General features: G+C 32.1%; 1 protein-coding gene across 1 annotated transcript in view; it reads left to right on the forward strand.

The window, feature by feature from the left end:
* LOC138123409 (lachesin-like) overlaps positions 1-22,337 on the forward strand; it is a 64,999-nt gene extending 42,662 nt beyond the window's left edge. The window contains exons 4-6 of the mRNA XM_069038134.1: positions 4,178-4,394; positions 17,559-17,846; positions 22,035-22,337. Coding sequence (XP_068894235.1) covers positions 4,178-4,394; positions 17,559-17,846; positions 22,035-22,147 — 618 coding nt within the window. The 3' untranslated portion in view covers positions 22,148-22,337. The remainder of the gene's footprint in view (positions 1-4,177; positions 4,395-17,558; positions 17,847-22,034) is intronic.
* The last annotated feature ends 1,758 nt before the right edge of the window (positions 22,338-24,095 follow it).

Consider the following 24,095-nt stretch of genomic DNA (forward strand, 5'->3'; position numbering starts at 1 on the left):
TCGAAAATTTGATATAAACAGGGTAAAGTAATCTACCTACCTAGCTTATCTGTTTATTTTCCAGTTTATATGATTGATCTACCAACTTGCTTTATTGAATTGGCTTTCATTTATCAATAACTCATTTCACTTTTGACACTTTTGACATTTGTATTTTGGTACAGTTTTACCATAAACATTTCATGATTAACTTTCTTACCTTAGCGAGAAAGTTGAATTTTCTCACCTCAAATGAGGTATCCACAGCCTACATTTCTAACCGGTAGGGAGAAAACTATTTTTTGGTTAGTGTTTGTTACTGATATAATATTCAAGGTGAGAGACTGAAAGCATTTTATGCTTAATAAAATAACAAATAATATTAATAATAATGTAACACAGGTTCGTTTAATGTCAAGGCCAAAATGTATTGTTTTTAGAGTTTTGTAAACATTTGAAGCAATTTTTAGTATGTACATATGAACCCGTCAGAGTAACAGACAAAATAATAACTCCATATTTTTCGCTACTTATAATACATAAAAAAATGTAGGTACATCGAGCGGGTTGTGGAATTCGAATATATGTATTTGATTTTTGCCGCTCTATAGGTACATATTGTGGTACCAAATAGAAAAATAAAGGATACATACAGGGTGTCCCAAAAATGGCGTACTAACTGTGCACTACGGTGTAGAAGAGATTACCGTAAACGTCAGAAACATTCTATTGGACTTATTTGCTGATATGGCGGTCTTTGAAAGTGGCACTTAACAGGTCAATTGTTTTGAAATATATGTATGAAATTGTCATGGCAGCTACCTCTCATCGTACAAACCATCACAAAGTACAAGATCACTCACTATCAATATCTAATCTTGCATAATAGAGAATTTAGAAGCTTTGGAAATCGAAAAAATTATTTTAAATCCACTACGGTAACATTTCAAGGTAATGATGTACGAATATATCTTTGTTTACATTGTATTACCGTTAATAATAATAATAAAAATAATTGATTTTTTTGTCGGAAACATTTTTTCCATATTTTTTTCATGTACTGTCGCGAGCAATAAATTTTGGTCGTCAATGTCATTTCAAAATTTGGTTAGATTGTCACAAATTTAAAAAATTTCCTTGTCCGATTATGCTCACGTCAACAAAGTGTCAAAAAATTGAGAAAAAAATGACAATTAATGTCATACAACATGATGATAGGTTATGATATTTACGACTGTTTTACAATGGAGCATTTTCGATTGCGTCAAAGAATGACCTTGACGACCAAAATTTATTGCTCGCGACTGTACATTTAAACATCCTCGATAAGGTAGTAAGTAGTTTGTACGCCATTTTTGGGACACCTGTATGTAAGTCCACTAATTATAGGTTTTTAAAAGACTGTTGTAAGATGAAAATTAATTAGGATATAGAAAAAATGAAAAAAAGCACAACCAAACAAATAAGACACAGCAGACGCTAAGATTTAATAATTTGACATTTGACCGTTGACATTTGATTTGCAGTCTCAACGGCTTGACATAGTTCGACATGATAAAATTATAGAGCAGCACAGGGCTTTGGTTTAAATTGCAATATATAAAACAAATATTTTCTTCCTAGTTTGTTGTTTTATTGTATTTCTAAAATCCAATGCTACAAGATGCAAGGGTGAATAATTCAGTTGTGGAGTGGGTGGAATGAAATAAATGTTCAATTATTCGAACAAATCAAGAACAACGTAAAACGTAACAATAATCTGAACTACCTGTTGATTGCCAGTAAGATATAACGGAGTTTATTTAAATCTCTTATAGATAGACTTGTCTTTTGATTCTGAACTTTACGCATTGTTACATTATTTGTTAAGAGTAAAATAAAATTTTTCTAACACTAATATCTTATACTGTTTCTATGGTGCATTTGAGCTCACACCTTATGTTTCCCATAAAATACGATTTTCTCTGTAAGACACGTCGTCAATAGCAACGTATCTTATAGAGTCATAAAATACGCTCACACATATTATTCAAGTAACATTTTATTCATCACTTTTCCAGTAATTATCACAAAAGTGAAAAGTACAATTATTGAATTGGAACTGCCACATTAGCTTCGTGCTCTTGTTCCTAACATCTTCTTCTTTAACTTCTGCTGTTTCATCCAATGCAAGTGCCCGACAATCGAAAACTGGCAATCGTTACATTTTCTCCAAATGATTTTTGCCGTAATGTGAATCAATATTTAATGAAGTTCTACACACTTACCCCATATCAAGAAAAGTCAAAATGACATCTTCCGTTATCTCCGTGATGCTTTTTTCATTGTTCCGGCCTTGAAACGAAACATACACCTTTTCGTATGCACTTTTAGATTTCATTGGTAACAAATTGTCCCTTTTTTCTTATTTCTTCTGGAACGTTTTGGCACATTTCAACGATGAACATTGGTTTTTTCCAAATTTGTTGATATTATTACCATAGTACCCACGGCAACCTTCGCATTTTGTGTATTGTGACGCGCCTTGAATAATTTCGGAATTTATTAAAATTTCTGATAAGAAGTTAGTGTTAGAAAAAATCTTGAAGACAACGCGTGTTTTATAGTTTAAAAATCTCGGTCTATTAAATCCTCGCTCCCTGCGGTCGCTCTGATTTAAACTACGACCTCGATTTTTAAATCGTCCATAAAACCCTTGTTGTCTTAATAGCTATAATTCGAATTAAATTTTAATGTGCGATTAACCCATGAATCCGAAACTTCGATTGGTTCAATCTGATCACGTGTTCAGTTAACCTCGCATTTGATTGCGATTAACTTCATTTCGCTTCTGTAAACTGGCCCTAAATATTAATATTAATTTTCGCTATATTGAAAGCCTTTTAGCAAGAATTGTAAATGTGTGGCGGAAATTTAATACACATTTTCCAAATTTGTAAGTATTATAATAGAACTATTTTTATATAACTTAATTATGACCAATTCTTTTTTATTTTATTTGAGACAAAGGTAAATATACGCACTTTTCGTTGAGCCACCATATTAATCTTGATATGTTCAAGAAATCCTCACACAGACCGGAAGAAAAATGTTATAAACATAATGACAGTATTTCTCTTCACTTGATAAAGTGGTTTGAAAAGGTCATCACCTCTCTAGTTTAATGGTTTTGTGGGGTTTGAGTTGTAACAGGGTCTATAAAAAATTGTGAAAACACTTTATAAATCATATTTACTCGTAGTAACTGTTTCAAAAGTTAGCAACATCTTGCGTTGGACTATATAATATGCGGAGTAAACGGAAAAACATGACTTGCAGGAAGCTTTATGAGTCTATAAGAATCAAAGATTACCTTTCCTCAAGCTCTAATCACTTAGATTATAAACTATGGCTTCTACAATTATGAGATACTTATTATTACTGATTGCGCATTTGAACTGATATTCTACAATAAAATAGAATAAAATCTTTATATTGCTATTTTGTTAGGTTAGGCTGGTTATCTAGTATCTAAAAATACCATTTCACCTAGAAATGTTCGATTTATTTACTTTTATTGAAGTAAATCCACTTAATAGAAATATAAGTGGACTTAGCCGTGGATGGTCACCATTATGTCGTCATTACGAGAAAATACACCAGATGACGCGCAAGCACTCTTGTAAATACTTGTTGTAAGATGGCCCTCTAACTGTTCTACAACAGAAAATCAGGGTACACCAATGGTCCTAACTGAAATATTGCCAGGCTGAATGAGGACCGTAGGCAAAATACATAATTTTGTCCATTTTGCTCATAATTACATAACTTTCTGTAGAAAATCCTAATAAAATGTCTAATAAATATATGCAACAATCAATGAATAGTATTCAAGAATGTTCCAAACCTAAGAAATGAAAAACATTCTATATTCAACATCTTCACCAATGTCATAATTAACATTACCTTACATTATAAAAAAATTATTTAGAAAAATAATTAAATCATTAAATTTTGGGTTCTACATATAATTTATGAGAGAAAAATAACATCGTTTGCTAGTGTGGGTAATTGGAAATTCATCAGGAGTGTCTGTGCTGAAAAAGTGAACTCCGCAATCATGGTGAGATCTAAAAAGTCGATAGTCGGTTTGCGGCCGTCGAAACTTTTCCGTGGTCGTTTTTACTTCCGTAATGAAAACTTCAGCGACATTTTGCAGGTGTCCTGGATACGAAAAGATATCACTCCTCCGACGATTTTGACGATCGGTCTGGGCACACACATAGCTGATGATCGCTTCATGGTTGAGCACGCCAGACACCTTCAGAACTGGGACCTGGTTATAAAACACGTTCGCCCTTCAGACGCTGGACTTTACGAATGTCAAGTGTCAACACATCCTGCGACCAGCATATTTATCGAGTTACGAGTCACAGGTGAGCAATACAAACTTGTAACTCGAGAAACTCCCGCAGTAGTTCATCTTTTTTGTCTCCCCTTCATTTTTTGTAAGGAAAATTTCCGGTTTGTGCTCATTTTTTATTCATGATTTGCCGTCTTTGCTGCCGTGATGAATTGTTTGCCGTTTCTCTCTATGGACGATTTAATTTACGACCAGTAACGTATTCACATGCCGCAGAGAAATTTTTGCTTAATTAAACAGATAATTAATCATGTGAAGCTTTTATAGGACGTAAAAGGATTTTCAACGACTCAATCAAGGTACTCGTAAAACCAATCAATTGCCTTTATAGGGGTTTTTAAATTGGCAATGAATGTGAAATTGGATACTGTGTCATGAACGGTTTTGATAAGGACATTAACGTTATTATTGCTCCCTGAAACCGATTTAAAAGAGGCGACATTTTTAAAAGTTTCCCGTAATTGCGAGCTTCATTGATGAACGCGTTGGCAAACCCTCTTTAAATTTTTCTAATGCTGGGTCTTATTCAAGTTTGTCACACAAGATATTTCTCATACTTTGAACAAACAAGATGTGCCACTCTAGCAGCTTTTTATAATTACCATTCTCCAATCTGTTTAGAATGATCAGATATTACAACTATGTTATTTATTGTAATACAATAACAATTGAACATTTAATTGCCTTATGGTTTGAGTTTTGAAGCTTTGAAGTTTAAAAAATTGAATATTTTTATCGATTCGAAAAAGCAAATTGCCCCAATTTAACACAAGAACTTTTTCAAAATGAGCCTGAGAATCAGCAATACATACTAATGTTTAAATATGAAACGCTGTGCATTGTAAAAATTTCATTAAAATTAGAGCATTTATTAGGTACCTAATTATTTTGAAATTGTAACAAAAATCTTATTACTATCTTATCTTATACTTCTTTACATTAAAAATGATGTTTTTTTTTCATAATCAGCCACTAGTAAGATAGAGTGTTACATAAAATTTTGAAGTGAGTGTGGCTGCGGGCAGTAGAGGACCGAAGTAGTGACGTAACATCGATTAGTATATTAAAGAACGAGTTTTATAAGGGTTGATTTGGCGCACGAGTCCCAAGTGTAGAAAACGTAGGGGAGTTTTCTGTGGGACGAGTGCGCCAATGCCCTTATAAAACCAGTTTTTTTATGTTATTTTTTAGAATTTGCAACCTTGTTTTAATTTTTAAATAAAAAAATTAAATTTTTAAATTCTAGGGAATTTTGTATTAATTGGTAATTTAAGGTAACAGATGCAACTACATCTGCAATAGATGTTAAAAAGTAGAGTTTGAACATTAATATTGGTGTAAATGCCAATATGTAATACACTGAAGTATTGATAAACATTTTCTTAAAGATCTATTAAACTACGAGTGCTTTAATAGATAGCCATAAACGACTCCAAATTGAATACAATAATAGACCTATTAGAGACGCAAATTCTAAAAAATAAATTATGTTTTCCAATGTGTTCATTCACATTCTAAAATTTAAAATTGTATCTTTAAAGATACGAGAAATAAACACAAACTTTTTTTCCGGACATCCAGTATATACAGGGTGTTACGGAAGTCGCAGACGAGTGGTTTTTGAACAATGTCACGAGAATTGGCAACAAACTCGAGTAAATCAATCGTAAAATTTTTCCAGACAAAATTTTACCACGAATGGTATTCGGAGGACTATTTCATGAATAAAAACGTTTCTGTTCATTCATTTTAGACAAATTTTTGACTTTTTATTTGGTTGTCATATTAAACCTGTTGCTATGATAAAAATTTTGCCATTTAAAAACCCTCTGACTTCACGATTTTATTGGATCATACGGTCTGGCAAAATTTTGATTAGATTGATTTTTCCAGTTGAAATTTAGTAGTCATTGTTGAGTGACGGAATGTGATTGGTTGAAACAACTATGAAAGTCGAACAAATTAGGGGTTAGAAAAATGTAAAAAAATATTCGATTAGAAAAAGATCAATATGTAAAAAATGTTTGTATTTAAAAAGTTTTATTTGTGATAAAATTTATTATGTGGATTTCTATAACATCTTATATTATTGTACTCGTAGATATTTTATTAGGATTTTCTACATAGTTGGGTGGGAGAATGATTATTTATTGTTTTAGATGTAGAAGTACGACGATAAATGAAAACTTGAAAAACAAGGGTTTTGCATTTTAAGAATTAGTTCAGCTTAAGTCATTGCCATTGGTTCAGTGAATTTCAGTTATCAGTCTTTTTTAATAAGTATGTATGTTTTATTAGGCAAATCTGTACCTTAAGATCAAGTGGTTAAGAGATTTGAAACTTACAGAGATTCTTCGGAACTTGCAGCAGACACCAGATATCCTAAAACTGTTATTATGACACAAGTAACATTGATTTAGTCCAATATAATTATGCTTTTCCACGAAAACGAATACGAATGACGTTGTAAATAGTGTATAAAAGTTTCGTTCAAGATTTAGATAAAAAACAATGTGACTGCTTAAAGTGTTCTCATCATATGAGAGGAGTATTGGATAGCTAATTTCTGAGGTAAGTTTAACCATCATTATCCTCTGGATGGATTTGTGTAAGATTTGTTACGACGGAACAACAACCCTTTGAGACTCTAACGGAGTCCTTCTAATTGACTGTTCATGTTGGGGAATTTAACTTAATTAATGTATATGAAAATAGAACGAGGTGTACTGTTACATAAAAATGACACGCTAAAAATATTGGAGCATCCCTTATAGTTTATGAGATCTAGCATTTAAAATAAAAAGAGCACCTTTATGGAACTCCTTACAGTGACTTCATTGTCTTCAACTCAGTTTATCCATAACAGTAGATACTTTTCAATCACTGCCTCAGTCTTATATTTAACGATAAATATCTTCACATCATTGCCCTGAAAGCCTTTGTTGAAATTGTCTTCAACAGTTCACGTGCTTGAGTATGCAAAAGTAACTACATACTTTATGCTTCTTGATACAATTTTTACGGGATCCTGGAATTCAAAGTCCGAGAGTTTGTAGAGTTGATAATCTTGACTGCATCTTCAAGTACCTTTGTAATGGGTCTGGCTGTATTTCGTAAATGCAGATGTATCTCTTTCAATTACGGTCTTCACGTGAATATAATAAGTGATTTCTCCTAATATAGCATGAGCACCATCAGTCGTTCAGCTTACACATGAAAATAAGAAATCCGTAATGTTTTCGTTTTGTACCTAGTAAACAAAGATTGGTATTTTAGCGCTTTTATCAATGTACTAATAATTTAATTCTTTTTCGAAAGAGGTGCTCTGTTGATTTCTCTTAATTACTAACTTTACTCCTCGTATGGCTACAAAACCAAAGAATCACTTTTTCGGATATTATAGTATAAGCATTTCTTGGCTTGAGAATGACTTTTGTCATGTTTTAAGTTAAAGTTGAATTCTTCCGAGTACTCACGCCTAAAGCTTTTTCTATGAATTTTTAATTTTTTTTTCGGCTCCGCGAACAAATTCGATCCTGCGAAAATTCATGACCATGAGTATATCTTCACTCTACTTATTGAGTTTTATAATTTTTCTGTTTGAAATTTAGTAATAATGAGGAACTAGTACGTCTTACAATAATTACCGATACTACCGGAAAAACGTAAAAAAAGTGTTTTCTCTAATATTCTTAAAAGAGGTTACTTTTAGTGCTGTTTTCTATCACTAAAATTGATGTTTTTGTGACAAAAAAGTTATGTGTTACTAAGGCAACACTTTTACCTCCTAGACTTAAAAATTTTACTTGCAATAGTATGACATTTTGTTGATTGCAAGAAAACAACTAAATATGTTAACAAAACAAAAGCCAAAACTTTTCTTACACGAATATTTCAATAAAACGTTCGCTTTAAAATTTTAAATGTATGTACTATCGCGGCCATCCAAAAGTGAACGTTTTTTTTATAGTTTGATTTTTACTTTAAATCATAGGCGTCCTAAAATGTCAAAGTTTGACACTAGCGATAAAAAAATTATTGAAACTATTTTTTTTAAATGCCACATCTCACTCCGATTCAGACAGCTAGGGCTATTGCAAAGCTAGAAGAAAATTGGTCTTTGGCTGCTGTGGCCAGAGAATTACATTGCAGTAAGACTTGCATCTTCAATATAAAGAGGCGTTGGCAAGAAAACAGGCTTGAAAGGCCAATACGAATAGGTGTTGAAAAGATTTCTTTACTAAAGTTTACTTTCACTTTAGTAATGTATTAATTACTTCTCAGTCTCATTTTTATTAAAAATTGTTTATTACAACTTTTTATTATTAAAATAGTAACGCCTGCCGTACGAACGCCAATGAATACAGCCTGATTTAATCTAACGAAAAATACGGAAATTTTCGCAAGCTATCGTTCACTTTTGGATGGCCGCGATTGTACAGTTGCGGCCGTTGAAAACTCAGACACTTTGACAACGCCAAACTTTTAGCTTTGTAAATGGTATTGAAAGTGACGTTTCTCAAAATGTCACTCAAACATTATCCACATTAATTTCTGTCGTAATGGCTTTTATACTCACACCGTCCCTCAGTCAAACACATTTTTGAAAATCAGAAAATTGCGGCATTTCAAAAGTTACGCGCGAATCTGACCTAATATGTCAAATACTGACACTGACTTTATAATCCTTGATAAAAATCCTGTTTACGCTAATCAAATTGCGGAATTTATACAGAGTGTTTAAATCTTTCCTGTCTGAGATTTCAACGGCCGCAACTGTACCTCTGACTTCATGCTTTTCATAATATCGGTCCTTTACTTGGTTGGAGAAAAAATACTATCCATGTGTCATTCAGATTAAAAGTGACTTTTTTTCACTTGCAGTTATTGCTCGTCAAAAAAATTCCACTTTTAATACTAATAACACAATATACTATTAATCCATACGCACATTGTTAAATGTGTTAAATGTTTATATCAAGGTTTCCTTTAATGGATTATGCAGACTCTCAATTATGATTTTTAAATATGTATTAATAAGTCAAATTTACAATGGTACATTCTAACGGCTGTCTAAAAATAAAAGTGGTTACGAGCCCTACAAAAAATGCCAACGAAGAATGTAGGTGTTTCAGAATTTCATATACAAGAAGTCACAAATTAGTTTTTGTATTGAACTATTTCGATAAAATATTGAAAAGCCTCAATTAATTATAAACGTCCCTTTCAATAAAGCCATTTGACGTTCGTTATTATTTAACAGGGTGTGACAAATTAATTTTCAATTCAAATGCAATGCTAAACCCATTTGTTTCTACTGAATAGCGATTTAGTTATTTACTTTTAATGTTGGCATAAAATTGTTTGTTTAATTTTTTTTATTAATTCTTTCAGAAATATGTATATGCGACATGCTATTCCTGCATCGCGTATTTATTCACAAACAAAAATATCTGTTTCAGTAATGACTAATGATACATGCATTATGTAGTGTCTCTCTTTGCCTACTTTTTGCAGATCTAGATACTATGTTCTTGTTTTTCTAAAATACACTGTCTCGTTTACATACATATATTTTTTAGCCGGAGATTTGTTCTTTTATTTTTTTCTTGAAGAGGACTGTTATTTTTTGCGAAAAGCTCCAATGTTATTTTATGTAAATAGTCAATATAAAATCGTAACTTACCGGCTGTGACCTGAACCGAACACTTTGAAATATATCCTGCATTATAGGCGGATAGGACTGTTAAGATGTTGCAAAGTTTGAATAGGAAATATTGCAGGAAAAAAACATCGATCAACACAAAGAAGACGAGTTTTATTACACCATTTTGGAATGCATTCGTTTTCAAACTCAATTTTCTTAGAGTTATTAATATTGTAGGACTCTAACAACGCAATTAAATGATGGAATGCAATTATTCTGAATACGCAGACGACTATTGGTTTAGACGGTTATAACCGAGTTGCATTTTAATTGATTTAGTTAGTGGTTACTTGAATAATATCAATTTCCGAGGACTCTGCTACAAGAACAGGTCACACAGATTTGTTATCATTGCGGAAAGCTATGACAGTCGAATTATTTGGGTGCAACAGGACATTAATCTGCTTGATATCATAGTTCTGTGTAAATGCATTATTTTATTATACCTTGGTAAAATAAAAAATGATTGTTGACAATAATTTTTGTTCAAATATTAATTATGAACAAATACTCAATTCAAATAATTCCTTAAAAATGTAGTAACATTTTTATTAATGTTTTTGTATCGATTTGGTCGTCTTTGTGTAAAGATGTAAACAATAAGCAAAGATAATAGCGATTATTATTGGAGAGACGCATTCCAAGTAGTGGTTACCAATTTAAAATGTGATCACGTTTATTAAAAAATTGCATTACATTATCGTTCTTCAGCTACCTTTATGTACATACATTTGTAGAGGTATGAAGTAATGCTATAAAAAATGTGTACTTGTATTTAAACAGTAATACATAAAAGGTTTTCACTTTTCAGTTTGTAAAATGAGTCAAATATGTTAGTAAAATAAATAGAAAATTTATTGTATTGATATATTGTGTATATCGAAAAAAAAAGTACTTGAGATACATACTTAGAATAAAGTAATTTCTGTTTGGTTGTAGAAAGGTGTTCCAAGGATTATAATATTGGTTTGAGGAACGCATTGCACCATAACAAATAAAATGGAATGGTATGTAAAAATATAAAGTTTAGTAAATCATACGATAGAATAGGTAAGATATTAAGAAAAAGGCAACAAAAATAAATAAGAATCATTAAAGACACTACTAAAGGTAAAAGGCAGAATTTTGAAAATTAGTATAATACAAATGAAGATATACAGGGTTATTCACGTAAGATGACGAGCCTGACCAGGTAAAAATGCTAAACAAACTACATTTTACAAAGCATACATTATGTTTTGGTATTTAAAAATTAAATCAAGAATCTAAGAAGGTATTCCATTAGTTTGAAAGGTATATCTGTCATGGCATTTTTCGTTCATATTTAGTATTTGAAAATGTTTTCGAACGATGGCAGAACCGACATGATCCTATCTATTAGGCATTCACAATCTTTTTGGGACCAAGTTGGCTATGATTTTTTCTTTTCATGTTGTACTAACTGACTCAGTGATGCAACGGATGTATTTTTTTTTCCTGTCAGTGTCTGTTCGACATTTTCTTGCCACCGCATTGCCAGATTTTTTATTTTAATATTCGTAAGAAACTAAATGATTTATTAAGTGTGCAAAAATAATTTAAATTTCCGTCAAAGGAACAGTCAAGATTGCCAAAATAATTTTATTACGATAAACAATTTCTATTAAACGATTTAATTTAATTTAAAAAGGACAGACCAGATTTAAGAGATCCGGCAACAATGTACTTATTCAGAAAATATAACCCTAAACTGAAAACAACCTAACCTAACACAAAAAGTGTCAATTTCCTTTAGGGAATGTAGTTATCACCGAGGTACTGCCAATAAAATCACTAGATGGTCATAGCCAACTCGGTCTCAAAAAGATCGTGAATGCCTTATACAGTATGGAATAAAATGATTTACATCTATAGGCTTTGCCATTTCTATTGAAACACCACCTGTTGATTGACAGTTTGGCAACGCTGCAAATATGTTTAGTAATTTTTTGACTATTTTTGCCAATCTTGATTTTTGTTGAATGTCATGTCATATTTGACTCAACGCGTCTTTCATTCAATTATAACCCAATAATTATCAAGAATTTATTGTTTTTTCGCGAAAATAGAGCAAAATAGAAAAAAAACGAGTCCTTATGGGTGCTGACATGAAGAGAACTCTTATTAAATTATATGATAAACTGCATTTAAGTCAGCCAATGTGGTCAGTCAATTTCTTTTTCCAGATAGGTATCTGATATTACTGTCTACAGAATTATCCAATCACACCTGAGAGGCGAAATCCTTCAAGATTCCAAAACTGGCGCCAATCCTTTGATTTTGTAATTTCCTTGTTCATTGATTAAAATTCTTTGAGTTTCCCTTGGGTTTTACCTTCCACCTTCCAGCAGGAACACTAACCACGACAGATAACCACGCTAAAAACCACTCACTCACATTTGTAGTGGTAGGACTCGCAGGCGTAAAATTTTTAGATTTCTATTGACATTTATATTAAATTATTATATATATTAAGATTGCACGATGCGTCGACGAGATAAATAATTGCTAAATGTATAGTTAGATCATTGATTTATCAATTTAAAATACTTATTTTGACGGCGATTTGCGTTGACGTTTTAGGAACTAGAAAATGTCAAAATTTCAAATTTCTCACTAAAAGCCGTTTTACAACCAACCGAACCTGTTACACATTGCTAAATTTTAGGAAAAATCCAACAGGTGGTGTTTCAATAGAAATGGCAGAGCCTATAGTTACCTTTGCATTACCCTTGTAAAAATACGAAATGCCGCTCTACAAAAGAAAGAAAGCCTAACCTCAAAATATTCCAAAATTCCAAATGTGATTTATTGCGAATGGATGATATGAATGCAAAGTAGAGTCACAGCTAGTGTTGAAAGTGGCCACCAAATTGTAACAATTGTCAATTCGATGGATGACATTTATTGACAGAACTAATAGTTCGGCACTTCAAAAAAAAAGTAGAGCGGTACAGGAAAATTTACATGTGCAAAAATTCCAAAGGTAACGAGATGTAAATCATTTTATTCCACACTGTACCTACCCATTACTTTTGTGATTTTTGTTGTTATTAAATAATGCTTTGTTGAGAGAGATATTTTTCTGTCAGAATTTGACATTAATAAGGCTGACGTTAAAAGCTATCTATGTTTATGTGCATTATGATAATGTAATAGATATCGAGATAGCTTTATAAATCGTATTTTGGGTTGCATTTTTACCTGTTCAGGCTCGTCATCTTACGTGAATAATCCTGTATATTGAGAGTGACTACTGAAATGTTGCAACCATCATTACAAAATATTAAGAAAAATAAAAACAAATAATACCAAAATGGTGAAATTAGTAACGATTCTTGTAAATTGTATTCTAAATAACTAGATAAGTAATTAAATATTAAGGAAATAATTAAAATGATAATTGTAGGAGGGGAAGAGTTGATTATTTATTGTCTCCGGAGTCGAGACACAAGAATATTCGAAAAATTTTAATCCTCGAAATTGTCAAAATGAAAAAAAAAGTTTTTCTTTAAGCGGTCGAAATCGCGCCTTTGTGTATCTCTACAGAAACGGTTGAAGCGGCTTTTTTTGTAATCGGACTTGAAACACTGGACCGATTCAAATGTAACGTAATTTGAAGCATTTCTCACGATTTATTATTTATCAATAATTACACGAAATATTTAATAATGAAATTAATCTCATTAAAAAAAAGCTTCTCAAAAGCGAAATAACGAAATTATTACCCAATATTTAACCGGTGCCACTGTGGTGTAGCACGAGTCGCCAATGTGCATGAATGACCGATGTCAAAGTAGTATATTTCATTCAGAGTAGAAGGTCTTTTTGTGCTTCAATCTCCGGGCTTAGCACAAAAAGACTCACTTCTACTCTTAATGATATAATCTACTATTATTGTGCCGTCACCAATCACTTCATACTGGTCTGGCATTATTTTAGACACTAATATTTAACATTATAAATTATATTTAACTATTTAAATACAAAAGATCAGCGTTGACATTACTTCACTCATTTTGATCTCTCGTTGTAACTGAACAAAATCATAATTAACCGAGTGTCCATTTAGTGGGTATTAACTAAAGTACTACCTAATAATATAAGAAATATATTTTGATCGGACAGTTTTAACTGACATTCACATTCAGCATAACAGACCAGACATTATTATTTTAAATAAACAACAAAAGCAAGCATATCTTTTAGATATAGCTGTTCCAAATTCACACAATATAACACAGACATATAATACAAAAATTAATAAATATTTAGAACTCTCCGTTGTTATGAGAAATCTTTGGTGTTTAGAAAAAATTTCGATTTTACCATTTATAATTTCAGCAACAGGAATAGTACCGCAATCTCTTTTTAAAAATTTAAAAATTTTGGACTTAGAGAACACATTGGTGGTTGAAATTCAAAAAGGTATATTATTATATGTACTCATGTCACATCGTGAGGAAATTCCTTAACATTGACACAGAACATAAAACACAAAAAAGTCAAAATGTGGAGGCGAGACGCCGGTAATTATGTTGATAAGCACTGCACTATTACTTGATAGTATTATCCGTAATAGTGTGTGTACTCCGGCAAAATTGCCGTGCCGCCGGGTGGAGGTGGGATACGGATTTAATCAAATGACGTATTCACAGAATCCTCTGCTAAGTTTGAAGTCTCTGGATGAGTTCTTAACCATTTAATGTGAAGGTGCAGATTCGCTTAGTATTTTACTTGCATATTGATAGGGACTTGTTGCAGTGACGTGAAGTCTTTTCACACATGTATTTTATTTTATAGCAAGTTCAACTTAATTGGAAAAGTGTCTAATTAATTTTTAAACGAAAATGTAACAACAATTTTAATTATATAATTAATATTCAGTTTCCTTTTTTATGCGATTATTGAGTATACCTCAGAGTGGTTAGAAAACAAAAATCCTGGCTAAAACCGTTAAATACAAATTTTTTGAGAACATTTTTACCCGCTTTATATGGAATTTTGATAACCTGAACTAAAACTTTTAGAAAGATGGCTGAATACACTGCGTTGTCGTCATCATCCTTCCAAAGCTCAACTTACGGTTATCGCCCAATTTTTTCAATATTGCCAGATTTAAAAAATGCCTTTATTGTTGGATGGATATTAAAGAACTTTACAAAAATATAATATTGTTACCATAATTTTGAGTTACCTCCTTGAGTCGCTTCTAGGTGAACCAAAAAAATTATGCTCTACGAAGATTTTTTATTCATTAATTCTTAACTTTTCACTTGCACTCTATAACACTTCAATTCCGCTAAATGGGTTACATCGGTTCTTCTATTTTGATTTCTTTATTTCTTTACTTTACTAAAGTTCGCTTCGACGCGACGTTCAAATTAGGTATTTGAAGAGAACGTTTTGACGAAACAAAAAAGATAATTTTTCTAACATGGAAATAAAAAAAATTGACACAAGAAACCTCTTATCAATATCAATCAATCAATAAAATAGATTTTTTTTGGTCTATTAGTTTTTAGACAATTAGACCCGTTTCTGAAGAGGGTTAATAGATTTTTTTTAATTCTCTGGAGCTTTAAACAGGTTAATTTTTAAATTGAACTACAGTGTATCGTTCATAATGTAATTTAATTAAGGTTTTTTTTTTATGTGATGAGAGTGCTAACTCTGAAAAATAAGGTAGGTGGTTGATCAATTAAAAGTTTATTTCGTGAAATTTTGTGACGCATGTATTGAGTTGTGAGGGGGCGTGACACCCTGCTAAAAACTGGATCCCTCTGAAAAGTTTATCTGGAGATTTTTTTGCAGTTTGCAGCATAATAATAAACATTAGTATCCTTCAGTTATAGTTTCCTTCAGTTATGAGTTATCTATTATAAACTAGGCAAAAATGAATAGGGAATTCCACAATTTTTCTTGGAAAGCAAAATAATTGCCCCAATCCTCCCACGTATTCCTAAACACTAGATAAATTTGAAATGTGACAGTACTTGAAACGTTACATTTAATGTGCATATACATACAGATATTTCAACACATTTCATTACAAATTTTAAACTGTAAATATAAAAAATTCAAAAATGGAAAAATTCCCTATTCATTTTTGCTTAGTTTACTTGAAAATCTTTTTTTATAATTTATAATATAACACTACCAAGCACGATTACAATTTTTTGTTTTCGGAATTAAAAATTATTAGAAATTACTTTTAATTCGCATTACAAATTTCTTCATAGTGCATGTCTGAACATTACGAAACAGATGAATCTGTAAGTCAGGCGAAATTATTAGACGCGAAAACCACTATAAAAACTATCGGGTGTTCATTATTAAAATTTCCCGTCAAATTTGGCGTTGAAGAGTCGATTGTGAACGCACCACTCGTCAGTCTGTCATCACCTTGCAGATTAAAAACACAAACAACGCAAAAAGTGACGTTAGATTTAAACAGCTTTATCACAGTTGTAATGTAATGTAATGCGTGGTGCGCTCATAATCGACTCTTCAATTCCAACTTTGACGGGAAATTTTAATTAACATCCAATAGAATACAGCCGTTGTTTTCGTAGTTTTTGATATGGATGCAAATTAAAATTCAAAACGTAGATAGTTTTTAAAACTTGTTGTTTCTACCTGTGCAAATGTATAAGAGGGGCTAATGAATAACAATAACATTTTATAGTCACATAATTTTTTAAGTAAAATTTTAATTTGATTGAATTAATAGACGTAAAGCGAATAACACCGGTTTTTGCAATTACCTCCTAAGTTATTGTGATTTCCTAAATGCTTTTTGGAAAATATATCTGCAATGAAATATATTGACAAATGATATTAATTTTTCATGAGTTAACCGATTGGTATTAGGTATTCAATTTATGATATTGTAAGTAGAATGTTATGTTTTATTGTTACTTTTTGACATCAGATTTCTATTAAATAAAATTGAAAAATCAATATGCTTTTTCTGTGTATGTAGCGGGAGCGTTTGAGACTAATACCAGGTCATTTTGATGTTAATGACATTTTTTATTGAATCAATTTATGGTGTGATGACCCTTGCGTTCATTCTGGCGTTGTTTATTTCATTAAAACCCGTGAGTAAAGAGTGAAACGCTGAATTTAAAATTTTACGACACACAACCGCGCTTGGTAATTACGGTTTTGCCAAAAAAACTTCATTACGGTTAACCCTTGGAGCTTACGGGCACGTCAATTTTCCCATTAACAAATTTAAAATCCTGTCACTACATAACCAGAATAATCGGAGCCGGTCTCCTTGTGCTGTTTCCCTTCGACGTGTTTGTCGTCATCAAATATTTGTGTTTTTCCACATTGCATCGCGCCACAGGTAATGGCGCCGATACAACCCCCGACCTCCCCCGTTTTCATCCAATATTTATTTACTCGCCTCAGCGATATCGGTTGAAATATCGTGTGTTACAGAAGCCTCAGCGGAAATCATAGGAGCTCCAGATCTGCACGTTCGGGCTGGATCTTCGCTTCGCCTCGTCTGCACGATTCTCCACTCGACGGAACCACCCGTATACGTGTTCTGGTATCATGACCAGAAGATGATCAATCACGACTCCGGCGTCTCCGTCACTATCGACAGGACGACGAGCGTCCTGCAGCTGCGGGATGCAGATACCACGCACAGCGGCAACTACACATGCGATCCTGCGAACGCAATACCTGCGTACATTAATGTACATGTGCTTAACGCCACCGAAGGTAGGTTGTTCTGGTGGTAACTTTTAAAACACCAAACTTAATGAGTTTATGGTGCGATGCTAGCGCAAACATGATGCTTTATGTATTAAAGGCGTCAGGCACACCTAGTGTGTTGTACAGTTTAAAGTTTTATTGATGAAGGGTGACTCAGTTGCACTAATAAAACGATTATGAACCGCAGAATGTGCACATTAGCTTGATACTACCCCTATTGTTTCTTCCTCCTCTGAAAATTGCTCTATCATTAATGTTACTATTGTTTCTAGAGTGACGTAGAACTATTTTAAACTGATGTGATATATGTATTACATATTTAGTATGTACTTACGTAAATTATTTAAAAAATATCGTAAGAAGTACCCTTAAAAATTCTGTGAAATTTAAAAATGATCAAAAAGGATATGTTTACACATAATTGGCCAAAGTGGGGGAATTCAGATCAGTTAAGTTACAATTTGAATGTATTTGACGGATATGATACCTACTGAAAAAATTTAAAAATCTATGTTGACATTAAAACTATAAATTATTGCAGATGAAAAAATATTATTAATTAAAAATAATATTTAAAGTTGAGATGAAAAGATTTTTTTTTCACGATCGGGAGTAGAAATCAACTTCTCGGATGTCAACGTCGTGACAGAAGTAGAGCATTTTCCCAAATATTTGCTCCCTAGGGAGTTTTCATTTTTTTGACAGTTGTGACAAAAATCTAATGGGAGTTTTCATTTTTTTTGACAGTTGTGACAAAAATCTAATTGTGTTGTCAAGGCAACTACTAATTCCATTAAATTCATCGAAAGATGACAACTCATTTGTCATCATTTTTTTATTCTTAAAATTTGAGATTTTTGTGCTGTTTCTACTCCCTACCGTGAAAAAAATAGTATATATACTTCTGGAGAGAATGTTCATGTTTCCTTCGGTGCTTTGTAGCCCTTGGGCTTCGCCCTCTGGCTACAAACTGCACCTTAGGAAAAATCATGCATTTCTCTCCCTCAATATACCGGGTGTAGAATTGGTTTACGAGACAGGATTTTACATGTAAAAATAAAGAGTTTCAATTATTGGCTCCCCTATTAATTTTACGGCAAAATAGTTAAAATGAAAGTTGGAGAGAATTAAAATTACTGTCTAATTTCGGTCTTACTTTTTTTCTAACATCTTCTGGTACTGAAAGAAAGGCAAGAAAGGAGTTGACACAAAAACAGTAAAAAGTACTACTAAGCATGAAATTGTATTTCTTTCTTTAAATGTTATAATGGAGGATCTTTTTTAAGCAACTTCTAAGCAACATTTGCTTCAGGTTTCCCAGACCGATCAATTCCTGCCATAGAAACAATTCGAAGAACTGGAGAGAAGTTTGAGCATTTAATGGAAGTTACCTTTTCATTCATCCTGTAGTCCTGTACGACTTCATTTGAAGGGCAAATTAAAAGACAATTAAATAATAGAGAAACCATCCGACTAATACATAGTATTTTAAAAGTCAAATTTCATGGCTAGTGCTACTTTTTTGTATTTTTGTGTTAACTCCTTTCTTGCTTTTCTTTCAGTACCACAAGATGTTAGAAAAAAACAAAGAGTGGAATTAGACACTATTTTTAATTCTCTCTAACTTTTATTTGAACTATTTTGGCATAAAATTATTAGGGGAGCCAATAATTGGAACTCTTTATTTTTACATGTAAAATCCTATGTCTCGTAAACCAATTCTACACCCGGTATAAACTATTTTACAAAATAAAGGTGTGATTGAAATTTTTCCCATTAGTGAATAATTCCGACCACCTGCCTGTGACTGCAAGAAGAGAAAAATTATAAAAGATCAATCTTAGACATGACTTCAATAGAAACATACAGGGTCATTATAAATGATTGTCCCATCGCAGTTGGCGTTGAAAACCCACACAAATTTGGGATTTGCCGCTAGCTTCGCAACGTTAGACAAACTAGTAGACAAATTTACACTATCGCCAGCAGCGGTACCTGTCGGCGATGCTAGTCTCACTCATGTTATAATGCTTGCGGCAAATTCAACTACGTCACCAACGCGTACTGCGATGAGACAATCATTTATAATGACCCCGTACATTATGTTGTAGTACGCTATAATGAGCGTAACCCAAATAGAGCAGTATAGGTGTTTGATTTTCTCATGGGTTTATGACTATGAGTCATATCTGCGCAAACGACGATTATCGGTCTCAAGTAGGTGCTACAAACTCACTGGAAAACATCATCATTCGTTATGTTAGTGTCGTCTCTATCTCCTCTATTTGCATGTAAAGTAGCGACGTTTTCAGTTTCCATTTATAGATTTTTCATTGGTTTATCGTTCCGCCTTCGCACAGATATTTTCAAGGTCACAACCCATGAGAGAAGACAAATACTTATACCACAGTACAGTATAGTACCTACCGTCTTTTTCAAATTGGTTTTTAAAATTAAATTAACTCTCTAGACATTATTGTACTTTCTGCTGTTACAACACAATAATTTTGTGAAATCTGAAAACAACTCGCAATTTTGAAATTCCCTTAGTTTATCTTTAAATTTGTAGCTTGTAAATGTGTTGCCGTTTTGTTTTGGTAAGTTTTCAATTTCTGTTTTATAAAAGTTTTTAATCTTAAAGATTAAAGGGAAGAAATTCTTAATAATGTGACCGACTTTATCAAATTTAATCATTTCTATTACGTCAAAGTTATTTTGTAGAAAATACAGGCTGTCCCAAAAGTACGGTCTTTCCTTGAAGGCGCGTCATCTAGAAGTGTTATGGAGTACTGAAAAATATTAAAAAAAAATTCAATATCAATATTTATTTTAATAAAATATTTTTTTTGAAGTGTTTCATTGTTGTGTTACCTCTCAACCTCATCAAAATGGTTGCCTAGGTATTCATTAATACAATGATATTACGTATTTCTCAGCGTTGCGTTTTTAATATTTTAAAATTGCGTATATTTCCTAAATAGAGGGTCAGGATTTAAAAAAAAAAAAATGTTTCCAGCACTCTACCACATCCCTAAATGACGTACCTTCAAGGACAGTCTGTATATTATATAAGTCATGTGTCACGGGAGCCCTTTCCAATGATTTTAATTGGTTGAAATCAAACTTGTCAACTAAAAATTCCTCAAAGTGGGCGATTATAAGCTAAAAAATTTGCATATCGTTGGGGCGACGTCACTGATGTAAGAAAGCAATCAGTAAGTCTATCTTTATCAACGATGGTAATTTATTAAAAGTAATATGTGAAGTTTGATTAGCGTTGCCTTTTGTATTTAAGAATTAAGCGATAAATTTTACCTCTATAAGAAGGATTTGTTACTAGTGAAGTACGAGTATCTATTGGGCGAATTGCCATTTTTACATCAACTAGTTCACTCGTTTTAAATTTGGCAGAGAACGTTGTGAACAGTACTAGGTGCCAAATATGCCATAGCTAGAAGGCTAGAAAATAAAGATTTGGTCTATGATAAGTTTCTTGATAATAGATTTTCCGTATGTAGAATAAAAATGAATTGAATGAATTTCTTGAAACAAAACCATCAAACACGATGAGAATACGAAAAATATTAACTTTAAAATGTGTGTGTACGTTTACTCCCTCTGTAAACACCTCTTTTGGAGTAAAAGTCAGAATTAAAAATAATTTATGACCGTTATGAAAGAGTATGAGGATAAATCCCTAGTTAAGCTTTTTACTTAAATGTAATTTATGACTTGAAGGAATATCACAATACAAGTCATTAGGACAGATATTGTGTTACGTTACCTGTTAAACAATATTTTTAATAGTTTGCTGTATAAACCACAGCACATTTAAGAGGTGAATTTTTATTATTGTATTAAACCAATTTAAATAATTCACAATCCTTAAATAATTTGCACTTTCAGACTCATAAATTTTATTAGGATTTGAACTATTCTATTCCACTATTCCACTCGTTTTCCTTATTAGATAATCTGGCCGTTCTCTTGCTAAGAGTGAAAAAACTCTTATATAGAACAAATAATGGACTAGCCTTGTCTACCTTCACCCTACATAGAAAATCAAGTTCATAATACCGACAAGCTAGATTATCTAGAATATGCCGTGGTTTAATAATTAAGCTTCTCAAACGAAAATTTAATTTCGTAATGAGTGATCAACCCTAAAAGGATTATATTATTTTTTGCTTTCAGAAGAAAATCCTGCAGCGATGTTGCATGCGAGCAGCAGTGGAGTTTCTACAGCGCTTTTTATGACAATTATTTTAATTGTTGCTATTAATATAACGCTGTCGTTAGATAGTTGATTCTCTGTCAGTGTCCTGTATAAATTGTAAATATTTTGTACATATCCTATAATTTGTCAACTATTTACAACTGTAACTATTTAGAAGGTTCCAGTTCGAATGATGAATATCGACAAAACTATGTAGTCGTACAATTTTCTTCATGTTATTGTACCTAATTATTGTGTGTTACAATAAATCGACTAATACTAACAAATGTGTTTTAATATCCAAGTTCTCTTTTTAATTTTTACTTAATTGGTGGAAAAACCACAACCAAAATAAATTACATTAATTGACAACTTAGTTTGCGTTAGATTAAGAAAAGAAGTATTGTGTACAGTACAAAAAATGCGTGTGACATTGACAGCACGCAAGCAATTACTATAAATTCCTTTGTGTGTTTTTTTGGCGTCGCCAGAGTAAAAGCAATTAATGCCACATTCGCTTGAGTGGAAAATGAAATATATGTACAGCCACAATTCAGGTTGATATAACCTTTTGGAATGAAATTATCCTAGATGAATTACATTACCTACTTTAATTATCGTGCTTAGGATACCTTTAATACAACCCACAAATGAACTGAATAAAAAAGATAGGATTATCTCTGTTGTGTGCTGGTTTTAAGAATGTTCATGATTAGAAAACACATTAAACGTCACTCTCTAAATTATGTTCTAACAGCGGAGAATTCGTTGGAGAGAGCTACATCCACATTATTTATTTAGCAAGATTGTGCTCATGGGCGTTGGGTTGAAGGACTAACATATGGCTCGTCGATAAATGTTTAGAAAAAAATTAACTTAATAAAACCCAGCTTGTTGAAGAGTTTTACGTTTCAATAAAAGTTTTATTTCAGTAGATGCCGTTTAGTGTTCAATACTGAATTAGGTTGTCGATTGCTTATTCAACAAGAAGAATGTTCCTTCCATATGTTCGAAAATTGCAAATAATATCAATAACTTAAATTAAATCATTAAGGCCCGGTTTATTCACCTACAAGTAACTTTATTTGAACGGTAATTACTAATTAGTAATTACCATGGATCTACCAATAGCAGATTCTAAATCATAGCAACTACTGGCCAGATAAATTTACTTGAAGGTGAATAAACCGGGCCTCAGTGTTTTATTTTTTGAGTAAAATCAAGAATCAGCTCATTATTATCATTCATAATTATTATAAAAACTGAAATACATGAAAATATTTCTCTATGAAAGAAGCATTTTTTTCGTGGCTTACATGACAATTACAATTACACGTGTAGAAATAGCCGTGCGCAATAATTTACCACTCTCAACTACGCGTCTCATACCTGCCATGTGACGAGTTACAATAAATTGTCATTTTTATTGGTTATGTTGATCTAAAGAGTCAATCCTCCTTTACTTTATTAGCCACACTTACGTAATTGCATAAGAAGAATTGTTTGCATCAAGTGGGAAAAGTTGTGAATTTTTCACGAGTACATCTGCTCATATTAGGCAAAATAACAGCAAGTTGTGTGTTTTGTAAATATGACCTAACAGTCAACTGCCCATATTAGGCAAAATGACAGGAAGTTGTGTGTTTTGTAAGTATGACCTAACAGTCAACATTTAACAATAAAAGAAAACTCCGCATTTAAAAAAATATGCATAGATATTTATGGGAGTTCAGAAGAAAATAATTTATAAGCAATACCTATATAATTTCTTTGAAGGTAAAATTCATGCATGCTCCTCGAGAGATATGAAATTGTTAAAAGGTTACGAATTATTGAAAGTTTTTTTCTTGGTTTTTATGAATGTACTTCAGCATCGGTTGACTAAATAGATAAGTGTCTGAAGTGAAGTAAAAATTTGACATTTTTATTTACAAAAACTCAGACGGGACGTCTAATCCACTTCTTGTCTTCAACAAAAAAGTCGTCTGAGTTTATTTCTCTCAAATGGCTGCAATCCCTCTTTCTGAGATATACCCATC

The sequence above is a fragment of the Tenebrio molitor genome, chromosome 2 (assembly GCF_963966145.1).
Source record: "Tenebrio molitor chromosome 2, icTenMoli1.1, whole genome shotgun sequence".
Taxonomy (NCBI): Eukaryota; Metazoa; Arthropoda; class Insecta; order Coleoptera; family Tenebrionidae; genus Tenebrio; species Tenebrio molitor.